This window comes from Oncorhynchus nerka, linkage group LG27 (assembly GCF_034236695.1).
Source record: "Oncorhynchus nerka isolate Pitt River linkage group LG27, Oner_Uvic_2.0, whole genome shotgun sequence".
Classification (NCBI taxonomy): domain Eukaryota; kingdom Metazoa; phylum Chordata; class Actinopteri; order Salmoniformes; family Salmonidae; genus Oncorhynchus; species Oncorhynchus nerka.
In genome coordinates, this window is record NC_088422.1 from 40,551,264 (window position 1) to 40,565,263 (window position 14,000).

General features: G+C 44.1%; 1 protein-coding gene across 1 annotated transcript; it reads left to right on the forward strand.

The window, feature by feature from the left end:
- The first annotated feature begins 7,609 nt into the window (after window positions 1-7,609).
- On the forward strand, window positions 7,610-13,300 carry LOC115111776 (low molecular weight neuronal intermediate filament-like). Its single transcript, XM_029638197.2, has 4 exons — window positions 7,610-8,456; window positions 10,123-10,446; window positions 10,710-10,834; window positions 11,226-13,300. The coding sequence occupies exons 1-4, from the start codon at window positions 7,713-7,715 to the stop codon at window positions 11,581-11,583; spliced, it is 1,551 nt and encodes a 516-aa protein (XP_029494057.1). The 5' UTR covers window positions 7,610-7,712; the 3' UTR covers window positions 11,584-13,300.
- The last annotated feature ends 700 nt before the right edge of the window (window positions 13,301-14,000 follow it).

A 14,000-nucleotide genomic window follows, 5' to 3' on the forward strand; every position in this document is an offset into this window, starting at 1 on the left:
GCAAATCCATCAGTTTATCCCAACCCTGCAGACCCAACGAACCACAACCTTTGCACACACACACACCTGGGCCCGAATAACACTTTGCAATACAATTGCAACACGCCCTTGGGAAATAAACATTGACTACACGACTCTATCATTTATGTACTTTGAATCACCACTGCAGATGCTTGCTTTCGGCATTATCCTTAATATGTTTAGAGCCTCGCACAACAGTCATGCCAGATCGCACCCTCTTATTCAAATGTAAACACTGGCATATGAAACTAAACAGGTAGCTGCAGTTAGGAAGTATTCTCTCTGTGAGATCAAATGGCATAATTTACAACAAAAAAATACATACAGACAGAATTCTGGGTCGTTCCACAAATGGAATGCCCTTTTATATTTTAAGTAAAAATTGTCCACCAATATTGAATTTTTAAAGCCTGTTATATTAAATGAAGTGCCCTATAGACCACGTGGAATTCAATCAATCTGATTTTTAATATGAATAAAGACTTGCTATAGTGCCAAAATGCAGCATTTTGGCCTGTCCGTCTGTGCTCCGTCTGTGACTTCTAGGAAGATTTTAACCCACTTTCTCAAAGTAATTTCTGAAGATTACTTGCCCTCAGAACAGCCTCAATTCGTCGCATGGACTCGACACGGTGTCGAAAGCATTCCACAGTGATGCTGGCCCATGTTGACGCCAATGATTCCCACAGTTGTGTCAAGTTGGCTGGATGTCCTTTGGGTGGCGGACCATTCTTGATACACACGGGAAACTGTTGAGTGTAAAAAACCCAGCAGCGTTGCGGTTCTTGACACAAACCTGTGCACATTGCACTTACTACCATACCCCGTTCAAAGGCACTTACATCTTTTGACTTGCCCATTCACCCCTCAGTTGCACACATACCCGATCCAAGGCTTAAAAATCTCCTCCCCTTCATCCACACTGATTGAAGTGGATTTAACAAGCGATATCAATAAGGGATCATAGATTTCACCTGGTAAGTCTGTCATGGAAAGAGCAGGTGTTCTTAATCTTTTGTACACTCAGTGTACATCTGTTGGCCTTAAAATGAGGGACACTTATGTGAACTGAACTCTTTTAATATGTTGAAACTATTCCATTTTAAATATTTACTTCAAAAGAAACGTTGAACATCTGATAGTCAAATCATAGTGTAAAAGCAGGTGAGTTGGTTCTATTCTTTTTGGCAGTTTTCTGGTGTTTTGTGGTGGGAAAACTTTTGCACTTTGGCACAAGCTTCCATTCCTCATGTCACTGGGGTATTTATGGCTGATGTAACTCCCTAGAGTCTATTGATGCATCGGTGCGTCAATCTAATTCATGTAAAAAAGCACCATCAAAATTGTTCAGTTTGTGTAACAGTGATAACACCAAGTAAAACTGAAATGATAACTTAAAAACACAAAATATAAATATTCATTAACAAACTTATAGCTTATTAGACACATTTCCACTTCCTGCAACTCAATCTACCGCATCCGCTTATGGCGGCCTTCCACATCTGTGGTGGGAGGAGCTACAGTTGTATGTCAGACCATGTGACATCCCAAAAATTGGTATTCTCACAAAAACGGGACTCATCTGAAGTTGTTATCGTCAATGTGCCAACTTCTGTTTGTAGCATCCAAACCCTCATCAAACTACACACAATACCCCCATAATAACAAATCAAAAACAGTTTAACATTTCATTTCACATTTATAAAAAATAAACTGAAATAACACACTTACATAAGTATTCAGACCATTTACTCAGCACTTTCTTGAAGCACCTTTGGCAGCGATTACAGCCTCGGGTCTTCTTGGGTATGACGTCACATTGTTCGTAACTTGTTTTGTACATAATGTTGCTGCTACCGTCTCTTGGGGCGGCAGGGTAGCCTAGTGTTTAGAGCGTTGGACTAGTAACCGGAAGGTTGCAAGTTCAAACCCCCGAGCTGACAAGGTACAAATCTTTCGTTCTGCCCCTGAACAGGCAGTTAACCCACTGTTCCTAGGCCGTCATTGAAAATAAGAATTTGTTCTTAACTGACTTTCCTGGTTAAATAAAGGTAAAATAAAAATTAAATTATGACCGAAAAGAGCTTCTAGACATCAGAACTGCGATTATTCATCTCAGATTATACGAAGAGTTTTTCTTCAATGAGCCAGAGGGAGATACTACAGACACCCGACCAGACCCAGATCCCCGTCATTCGCTGGAAAAGGACATTTTGCTGAATAAGATCAGGGTGCCTTGTGAGGATCAGGTGACGAAGAGCTAATCTGGCTTTGCCTTCCATCCTGCTAGCTAACGTTCAATCGCTGGAAGAAAAAAAATAATGGGACGAACTGAAAGCACGTGCTGTATATCCTACCAACGGGACATTAAAAACTGTAATATCTTATGTTCCCCCGAGTCGTGGCTGAACAACACAACATTAAGAACATACAGCTGGCGGGTTAAACACTCTATCAGCAGGATAGAACAGCAGCCTCTGGTAAGATACGGTACGGGGCCCTATGCATATATGTAAACAACAGCTGGTGCATGATATCTAAGGAAGTCTCAAGGTTTTGCTCGCCTGAGGTAGACCACATTATCTACCTAGAGAGTTTTCATCTGTATTTTTCATAGCTGTATATATACCACCACAGACCAATGCTGGCACTAAAACCACACTCAATGTGCTGTATTCCGCCATAAGCAAACAGAAAAACGCTCATCCAGAGATGGCGCTCCTAGTGGCCGGGGACTTTAATGCAGGGAAACAAATCTGTTTTACGTCATTTCTATCAGCATGTTAAATGTGCAACCAGAGAGGAAAAAATTCTAGACCACCTTTACTCCACACACAGAGACGTGTACAAAGCTCTCCCTCGCCATCCATTTGGCAAATCTGACCATAATTCTATCCTCTTGATTCCTGCTTACAAGCAAAAATTAAAGCAGGATGCACCAGTGACACAGTCTATAAAAAAGTGATCAGATGAAGGAGATGCTAAATCCTGGTATGCCCTGCGACGAACCATCAAACAGGCAAAGCGTACAGGACTAAGATCGAATCGTACTCTACCGGCTCCGACGCTCATCGAATGTGGGAGGGCTTGCAAACTATTACAGACTACAAAGGGAAGCACAGCTGAGAGCTGCCCAGTGACACGAGCCTACCAGACGAGCTAAGTAACTTCTATGCTCGCTTCGAGGCAAGTAACACTAAAACATGCTTGAGAGAATCAGCTGTTCTGGACGACTGTGTGATCACGCTCTCCGCAGCCGATGTGAGTAAGACCTTTTAAACAGGTCAACATTCACAAGGCCGCAGGGCCAGACGGATTACCAGGACGTGTACTCCGAGCATGCGCAGACCAACTGGCAAGTATCTTCACTGACATTTTCAACCTCTCCTTGTCTGAGTCTGTAATACCAACATGTTTCAAGCAGACCACCATAGTCCCTGTGCCGAAGAACCCTAAGGTAACCTGGCTAAATGATTACCTCCCCATGGCACTCACATCGGTAGCCATGAAGTGCTTTGAAAGGCTGGTCGTGGCTCACATCAACAGCATCCTCCCGGACACCCTAGGACCCACTCCAATTCGCATACCGCCCCAACAGATCCACAGATGACATAATCTCAATCGCAGTCCACACCGCCCTTTTTCACCTGGACAAAAGGAACACCTATGTGAGAATGCTGTTCATCGACTGCAGCTCAGCGTTCAACACCATAGTGCCCACAAAGCTCATCACTAAGCTAAGGACTCTGGGACTAAACACCTCCCTCTGCAACTGAATCCTGGACTTCCTGATGGGCCGCCGCAGGTGGTAAGAGTAGGCAACAATACATCTGCCACTCGGATCCTTAACACTGGGGCCCCTCAGGGGTGTGTACTTAGTCCCCTCCTGTAGTCCCTGTTCACCCACGACTGCGTGGCCAAACACGACTCCAACACCACCATTAAGTTTGCCGATGAGACAACAGTGCTACCACTGACCAACGACAACGATAAGACGGCCTATAGGGAGGAGGTCAGAGAACTGGCAGTGTGGTGCCAGGACAACAACCTCTCCCTCAATGTGAGCAAGACAAAGGAGCTGATCGTGGACTATAGAAAAAGGTGGGCCGAACAGGCCCAGAACTGCACTGTTGGTTGAAGGCTTGTAAGTAAGCATTTCACGGTCTACACTTGTTGTATTCGGTGCATGTGGCAAATAAAATTTGATTTGATTTGAGTGTCATAGCAAAGGGTTTTGAATACTTATGTAAATAAGGTATTTCTGTTTTTTAAATATTTTTTTAATAAATTTGCTAAAATGTCTAAAAACCTGTTTTCACTTTGTCATTATGGGGTATTGTGTGTAGATTGATGAGGATTGTTATTTATATAATCCATTTTAGGGGTCTGAATACTTTCCGAATGCACTCTATGTATACAAAAAACGTGTTTTCTTTTATGTCCTAGATATAGTACAGACACTTCAAAACCTTATTCCTTATCATTTATTAAGATGAAATTGGCAACTCTGTTACGGTCAACCGTGTTACTTTGACACTTAATTACTTACTATAGTATTTTTTTTATTTCACCTCTTGAGATGGGAAAACGAGTTTTTATGTAGTTGAACATGTTCTTTATGACAGAATGTTAAAATTACGTTAAAAAAAAGTGAAATACAAATGTTGCCGAATTGGTAGAAGGACCCTTCTGTCTCATAGTTATTACGTATCGTAGAATATAAATGATGTGTTAAGCGAGACAGAGGACGTGACTGACAATCCCATCCCTACACTGAGAAAACATGTCGGTAAGGTAGTAGCCGTGCTGTGAATGAGGGGTCTTGTTGACAGATGGAGCTGATAGCCTGCATTGGGAGGAGGGTCTCTTGGGACCAGAGAGACGAGGTAGTGTACATCAGACAGGATCAGTTGTTTTTCAGGAAGAAAAAAAGATGAACAGAATGGTTACTGGCCAGTAACATACAGTTGGTCTTGGTACAGCTACTTCATGAGCACCTGGCAAATCAAAGCACCTGGGATAGGAACGTTTTAAAGTAGCCTCTAAGCATGGAGATACTACAGACATTGTAGATCAATACTGCAGCATTCAAAGGAAATTGCTCTCAAAGTGGTACTTCTTTTCAAAGATGGCATTTGTCCCAACGGAAAAGGAACTGCAGACTGCAAAGTGAATGCATGTGAATCACACATTTAATTTACAAATCTCATAGATTTACACCTTTACACCTTGACAGGAGTGAGTTGTTTTCAGTTTCTCTCTTTCAGTACAACAAATGTTCCCATTTCGAGGTTCACTGACTTGCTGAACTGGAGCAGGAGAAAGGAAGACTGGACGATACAAACGTTGGCCAAGAAAGAGGTGATACCTGTCATTTGCTGCTGAGTCACTCCCGGTCGTCTCCTGTCTCAATGGGCCTTTTGTTGCTGCCTGCTGTTGGAGCTGCTGGAAATGGCTGGCCTGAGCTCGCTGGTGAGGTGGCGGCAGGGTGTGTGTAGCACAGGCGGTTGGTGGCACCTTCATTGGGGAGGACGGGCTGGTGATAATGGCTGGAGCGGAGTTAGTGGAATGGGATCAAATACATCAAACACATTGTTTCCGAGTGTTTGATGCCATTTCATTTACTCCATTCCAGCCATTATTGTGAGCCGTCCTCCCCTCAGCAGCCTCCACTGGTATAGTTGGGGTGTGGGATGTGTGTATGTCTCACACGCAAATGATAAAAGGTGTTTTTGATAGGGGAGGTGTAGGCTGGAACTATGTGGGAGTGCTGAATGTACATGTCTGTACATGTGGGTGACACTGTGTTCTGGATGTCAAGGTGACTTTGGTTGAAGTCTGGTGATTATGTCTGGGAGCATATGAGCTGAGAGTTACCTGCTATAAAACAGAGAGAGGATTCAAATTACATGCCATAAGCAAACAATGCCATGTCTATGAAGAGACAGTTGTGAGTGAAAGAGTGAATGGTATGAAAGAAAGAAATAAGGACCATCATTTTTTCTTACGAAGGAAGATCTCAGGACAGACAGCCTGTCTAGCTGCTGATGGTGATTGGTCAGTGTAGAAGTAGAGATGAGGTTATCCCATTGTTTACTTGGCCTGGCATCTCTCAAAGCCAAGTGGAGATGTTGCACATTACTAAGAATATTCTGCCCTCTAGTGGTTAAAATGGGACGTTTGCAAATGCATTGCATCGACTTTAACATTTGTATTACATCATGGTAAACAAGGCATCTACAGTGTAAATATGTTTATTTTTTATTTTTTCAACAGTATTTTATTTTCTGCTCAGATAATAACCATGATTACTCCTTGTTGGTGCATTTGTGGTTCCATATGTAAAGCCTCAGTGACATGATTAAATTTGATTAGGAATAACTTGACCATCATGACATGCCCTTGCCCAAGTTACAATCTGCTGCAATCTTATAATAGCATATAGTTCAAGATATCAATATCTCATAAATTTTCAAGGGCTAGGCTACCCCATCAACATTAAAAGTGACTAAACAACTAGTTTAGAATGTGTTAGCTTCATGAATACTTAAACAATGTCAAAGTGATTGGAAATGCAAATTAAAAATGTGTTGAATGTTTACTCTATGGGATAAGATAGCTATTGAGCTATGCATTCTGCAGTCCCGACAGCTCTGGGTGCGTGTGTTTCACCCTCTAAATGGAGTGGTCGGTAACCTGGATCAGGGCCAAGGCCAGATCCAGCAGGTCGAGTCATCGCGCGAGAAGAAGACAGCGCTGCACCATCAATAATCCTCTCTCATATGCTGAATCATCCCCCAAAAGTGCTTTGTGATTCTGGAAAATGTCTGCAGGACTGACCCATTTCACAGGCTTGTGTTTTCAATATAATTTAGGCTAAACTTGATAATAGGTGTTAGGCTATTAAGTGACTTGCATTTAGTTAATATGATGTGTGGGCATTGGGGAGTCATGCAAACAGGCCTTTGTGTCTGTGTCTCTTCCTGTATTCTGACACTGCGGTGGTCGGGCACGAAAGGTGCAGGGCTGCAGACTGCAATACAGCAGTACCGTTTATACATACTCAGTCCTGGCACACAGTTAACATGCATCGATCCCATGCCTGGACTGCTGGGACAGCACGGCAAAACTGTAATGACAGTGTTTACTAGGATTGGATAACCTGCATGGGAAGTTTCACAATATTTCATCGGAAACAGTCTAGGCAATGTCAATTTGGCCTATTATGTCCTACGTTGGCCTCAGTATCAACATTTAATAGTAAAGTCATTTTTCGCTTTAATTAGTACAATCATTATCATCAGGATATAAGTAGGCCTTTTGGTCTTATTAAAAATAACTATTTACATGTCCCCTACAAGTTATCATTTTATGCTCTCGCATTGACCAAAGGTCTATCTTGGCTTGTCTGTGCAGCATGAATTAGCCTGAAATACTTACAAGTTGAATTCGTGTTCCCCTGAGAATAGCTCTTTTTGCAGGAGCTTGCAGGTTTCCCTTACCCTGCTCCTGCCCCTGCGTCAAATGATGCTCGAGTTTCATCACTATAAAAGCACCTGTCTTTGCCAGGCATCACTCGTATCTCACTTCCTCTCTCTTTCTCTCTCCCACACACTCTCACACGGGGCAGTGAGAAGGGACTCCGCAAGCAGCAAAGGTCAGACTAGCATTCCACTTCTCCACCTGGAAACATGAGTTACTCCGGCGACGTCTACTCCAGCAGTTCCTATCGGAAGATCTTCGGGGATGCGCCCCGGAGCTCCGGCCGCATGTCGGTGGGCAGCAGCCCCTCTCGCCTGTCCGGCGGATACCGCTCCAGCGGCTCACACCGCAACTATGGCTCCCCATCCATGGTCACATCCTCCGGCTACCGCAAGGCGGGTGCCGGGCGCAACTTCCACTCCTCCATGCCCGACTCCATGGACTTGACCCAGTCCACGGCCGTCACCAACGAGATGAAAATCATCCGCACCAACGAGAAGGAGCAGCTCCAGGGCTTGAACGACCGCTTCGTCTCCTTCATTGAGAAGGTCCACAACCTGGAGCAACAGAACAAGGTTCTGGAAGCCGAGGTGACTCTACTGCGCCAGCGCCACACAGAGCCCTCCCGTCTGCACGACTTGTACGAGCAGGAGATCCGGGAGTTGAGAGCGCGGGTCGAGGAGCTGACGCACGAAAAGAGCCAGATGCACCTAGACTGCGTGCAGATGAACGAGATGCTGGACCGCGTGAAGGAGAAGCTGGACGAGGAGACGAGGCTCCGCGAGGAGGCGGAGGGCACCTTGAAGAGCTACCGTAAGGACGTGGATGACGCCACGATGTCCCGACTCGAGCTGGAGAAGAAAGTCGAGTCACTGCTGGATGAGATCGCCTTCCTCAGGAAAGTGCACGAAGAGGAGCAGCAAGAGCTGCAGGCTTCCCTGCAAGCCACACAGGTGCCAACATCACATCACCCTTCATGACCCCCATCAGTTGTCACTTGTCACCCTCATCTCCCCATCTCGCCGCCACCAAATAGCCTACCAAATATACACCAAGGGAAAAGTTAGGCAATGTATGTTTTGATGATAACTTTGATCATTTATGGTGATAACCAGTGCCAAATAACTAACACTGTTAGATATGATTGCCATGGCTATCTTATCATTCACATTCACTGTGGATCCACATTCACTGAGTCAAAGTTAATTCACAGCACATGCGCTGTCCTTGGTGCTGAAGCCAGTGAACACTGCGCACTGCGATAAGTGGCAGTAAATTTTACGGCACTGCGGTTCTGCGTAAAACAGCACCATGCAGTACTCCCTCTCTTCTGTCAATTCAAACCTAGCATTGACATAGGACACTAACTATATATAAACTATGAGGGAAGTTGTATAACTATAAAATATAATTGAAATGGTGTAATGGTTAGTGAAAATCGATTCTGTGCATAGTCTGAAAGTGTTATACAGTCTAAAGCAAGAGCCAGTGTGCTAAAAAGAGGGAATGGGAGGGAGATCGAGAGGGAGGAGAGAGAGGGGGAGCATATGGGTTGATAGGGATGCTAGCGCTCCCACTGATGATGCAGAGAAATAGTAGCGCATTATCTAGGTGTGGTCGACCTAGCATGTAGGAGGGGGGGGGGGGGGGGGTAAGGATAGGATAGGGTCAACTCAGAACGTATACGAAAATAAAGATTAATCATGGCCCTTGTTGAATTTTACGTAGTCAATCTCACGATGATCAACTATCCCGATCACACTTTGTAAAAACATTTTACAGGACGATTTCGATTAATCGGTTAATTACTGCTGGCACATAGCCTAGTTGTTGTTATTTACAAGATTGTCAACATGGTACTGATTCATATTGTCACACACAAGGTTAATTGCAATATAATCATTCATCAAGGTAACAATTAAACAACACTATTGTAGCTTACAGCGTTTTAGAAGGCAGTGGCATTTTGGCTAGATCATTGGATAAGGTGATAGTACTTTAAATGCTTTTCTTTAAATATAAAATAAGTCTTATCTACAATTTAATATCAATTGATGCAACAGAGAATCTTCATTATTGGAAAGATAATTAAGTGTTTGTTTTCTCCAGGGGTTTTCTATTGCCCTGCTCGAGATATGATTGCCATGGAAGCGATTGAAAGCAACACCCATGGTGGTGCACAGAGCCCTGACTCAGGGCTCAATACCTCAGCCCTCAGTATTTTACCTCACTGGATAGATCACATTAGCCCAGGGCTCATAGCTCCCATGTGTCTACTATAAGCCCATGATGGTCTGTGTGGTTTGACATAGATTTCAATAGTGATTATCAAACCTTTTACTATATTTAGTAAAAAAACAACAACAAAAAATGGAAAAAATGGATGTTGCAATAATTTTGGTTTGGATTTATTATAATAGCCTACTTCACATTTACAGTAAATTAGCATTAATACGAACATAAAAATAATAATATAATAACGAATACTAAAGCGAAATATTATCATATTTGAATCTCCGCTACACTACAAATATGTATATATGTAGCCATTGAAGCATTCTCTTCCCACCTGGTAACCATACCCAACCCTAACTCCCCTCTGTCCCTACCTGGTCCCAGGTTTCAGTGGAGATGGACATGAGGGATGATAAACCCGACCTGGCCGTGGCCCTGAAGGACATCCGTGCCCAGTACGAGGTCCTGTCAGCCAAGAATCAGAACCAGGCTGAGGAGTGGTACCGCTCTAAGTTTGCCAGTGTGAACGAGGCGGCCTCCCGCAACCAGGACCAGGCGAAGCATAGCAGGGAGGAGCTAAATGAGTATCGCAGGCAGGTGCAGGCCCGCAGCCTGGAGATCGAGGCTCTCAGGGGCCACAACGAGGCCCTGGAGAGGCAGATGGCTGAGCTGGAGGACCGCCATAGCAACGAGATGGGAGAGATGCAGGTACATGAAGTAGGACAGGCTGGCTATTACTGCATACCACAGTAATTGCTACAGTACAGGCTTTACCCTATGGATTCTATAGAATTATCCCCTCCTAAGTAACAGGTGTATATCACAGATGGTATTTGTGATGTCATTTCAATTGCACTGTAGCACAACAGATGTAAAAAGGTATTAGGAAATGTACGTTGTGAGGTATTAGGAAATGAACATAGTGAGGTATTTATCATTAGTAACACATCCGGATGTTAATCTGCCTGCAGGAGACCATCCAGGAGCTTGAGTCTGCCCTCCGCAGCACCAAGGGGGAGATGTCCCGTCACTTGCGTGAGTACCAGGACCTGTTGAATGTCAAGATGGCCCTGGACATTGAGATCGCTGCTTACAGGTTAGTCATCACCTAGTCTGAGGCTATATGTCTGATAAAGTTAAGTCCGCATTCAGCATATCGTTGATCCAAACCACAGTGCCTTTCCTGTACTCTAAACACCTTTTCAATATTTGAATTCCAAGTCAGCAGAGTGCTTTGAAAAGTATGAAAGGTTGGAATTTGTTACATTTGTAAACTGACTCTCTTCCACTGATTTAGTCAGTATTTCAGTCAGCTCAGCAATCAGGCCACTGTTGATGCACCACAGTGTCTCTTTAAAAGATTTATGAGCACCCCCCCCTTTTCTAAACATTTGAACACCTCGTCAGCACAGCAATAGAATTTAATAAATGTTTGTAAACTGACTTTCTCTTTATCTACATCTCTCCATCTTCATCCCCCTCTTCAGGAAGCTGCTGGAAGGTGAAGAGTGCCGTCTGAGTACAGTTGGCGGAAATATCTTGCAGTCAGGTTACTCTGGCTTCTCCTATTCGTCCAGCCGCTCCTACGCCCTGGGTTCCTCCGCCCCTTACAGGATGAGGGGAGCCAGGCCTGAGGAACCAGAGAAGGAGGAGGATGAGGAAGAGAAGGAGGAAGAGGAGAACGAGGAGGAAGGAGAGGAGGGAGGGGATGGAGAGGAGAATGGAGATGAGAATGCGGTGGAGAATGGAGAGGGAGATGAGGAGGAAGATGAGGAAGAGGAGGATGACGTTCAGAAGAAGAAAGAAGAGAAGGGGGGTGCTCCCAGCAAGAGCACCAAGAGCTAAACTGCTTGTGTCATTGATCATCAATGCCTTTCGCCCTACTACAGTCCACTCATTCACTCATATGGATCCCTTCCCTGTCACCTCATTTCTGATACACAAGGACACACACACTTACCGTACTCATGCCAGATGCCTCACACACACGTACCTTCTCCTCTCGCTCTCTGGGTATCAATAATCAGCTGTGTGGTGGAAAACAGAAAGACAGACAACGCAGAGAGGTGCATTACCCTGCCAGAAGATAAATCTGCAGCTACATTTTCTCAGTATTCTATGTCACGGTTTTACTCCATAGATGATGGTTACCACAGGGAGCAGAGGGAAGGTGGTCAACGTTACAGTATTAAGCCAGTCAGTCAGCAAAAGAGAATGCCTTAAAGCAAGTATGATGTCAGATTAAGAAGTCAGGGATGATATCGCCCAGTAAGGTCCCGTCTTTATGTGCCATTAAGGATATGAGATGTGGTTATTAGGAGCAATTCAATTGTAATCTTGAAGGTAATAGTAGGATACTGGTAGTAGCACACAGACTATGCCGACTATATGCACAAAGGTCTAGAGCATAGAGCTTTACCAACTTTTACCAGTCCAACATTTAAGGTGCTTTTTGAAGAAATACGTAAAGATCATGCCCATGGGTGCCATGCCATATTCTGAGCTGAAGATATCAACTGGCACACTGAATGCTCCTCCCTCCTCTCTTTGTCATTCACAGGAGAAAGATATGGAATGCTCTGTCCATTGAGCCACTTTCTTTTCCATCACTTTTCATCACCAGAAAAGTCAATATTTCCCCACTCACCTTCCCCCCTCTCTCTGTCACTGCGAATGTCATAGCACGGCAAAATGACAACATGGATTCTAGAAAAAAGTACATGAAATCATAGCGTTTATTTGGGAGGGTTCTAATTTCAAAGGTAGGAGATAAGTGCATTGTGCAGCACCTCTTCTGTATTCAGAAGGACAACATTCAGGACTGAGAAATGTAGAGTTTTAAAATGCTGCTATTTATCACACTATACCCTTATATTTGATGTTGAAATACCCTCTCTTGATTGATTCATTTGTCACTGAATGGATATACCCTCAAAGTAAGATAACTCTCTCTAAACCTGAGGTAAATGTCTCTCCTAGTCCCTTCCTTTCCCTAGAGCAGCCTAAGACTTGTTTGTTTACTATCTGTGGTCGTTTACTGCTCTGTACCCTACGACCTTCTGGCTGGTGGTTTGAGTGGTAGAGTGTGTGTTGTTAAGTCCCAAATGGTACCCTATTCCGTATTTTCTGCACTACTTTTGATCAGAGCCCATCGGGATGCAGCCTGTGTTTGCTTTTAGCAGTGTGCTCTGCTCCAGACAGTTAACAGGCCTGTGGCTGCTGTGAAGGACAGCTGGAGGTGACAATGAGTGAGAGACAGCCCTCCACTCTGACTGCATCACAGGCGGCCGGCCGGTGGCACCTTAATTGGGGAGTACGGTCTCATAGTAATGGCTGGAATGGAATGGAATCAAACACACCAAACACATGGTTTCCATGTGGTTGATAACATTCCATTCACTCAATTCCAGTCCTTATGAGCCATCCTCCCCTAAGCAGCCTCATGTGGACTGCAGGACCAAGTGGCAGACGGTGCAGATGCCACTGGGGTCATGGGAGGTCACATGGTGCTGCGCCACAGATAAGGGCTATTATCACCATACCCCCGACCCCCCCCCCCCCCCCCCCCACCCCCACCCCACTACCACAGTCTGAGATGGACAGCAACAGTATGTACACAGGACACCCTAGGCAGACATATTGTAGCTGCGCGAGAGGGATCATAATAGCATACTGTAAGTTATATGGCCGGCTAGCTTCCATCAAGGTGCTAAGCTATCGATATCAGGACTATCTGTGGGTCAGGATACAGTGAGTGACTGCATAGATATGTAAGGTTATAAAGAATGAGTGAAAATGTTAAAGAAGGAGACATTTATGATTTCTAGTGATAAAAGGAAAAGTGTTGCAGGAAGTATGTTTAGGGAAAGAAAAATACACGGAAAACCCTAAATGGAATGTACTCTAGAATCCTATACTGTAGTAAAATGGAATGTACTCTAGAATCCTATACTGTAGTAAAATGGAATGTACTCTAGAATCCTATACTGTAGTAAAATGGAATGTACTCTAGAATCCTATACTGTAGTAAAATGGAATGTACTCTAGAATCCTATACTGTAGTAAAATTACCTGTCCTCCAAAATGTTTGTAAACTTACCGTGGGCAAATGTATAGCTTCGCAGAATGTTAAATGTTCTGTTTCTGAGACTGACACACACTGTGGAAGGCCTTATCTTTAACCGTTGTAGATATCACTCCTTCTTCCTTTCCTTGAGAAATGAATCAATTGACAAGCATTGACTGCATGGCCTGATTCTTGG

Coding starts and splice junctions, on each gene's coding strand:
- LOC115111776 (XM_029638197.2), top strand. CDS start 7,713: ATGAGTTACTCCGGCGACGTCTACTCCAGCAGTTCCTATCGGAAGATC. Junction 10,447..10,709: donor ACGAGATGGGAGAGATGCAG/GTACATGAAGTA, acceptor ATCTGCCTGCAG/GAGACCATCCAGGAGCTTGA. Junction 10,835..11,225: donor ATTGAGATCGCTGCTTACAG/GTTAGTCATCAC, acceptor CCCCCTCTTCAG/GAAGCTGCTGGAAGGTGAAG.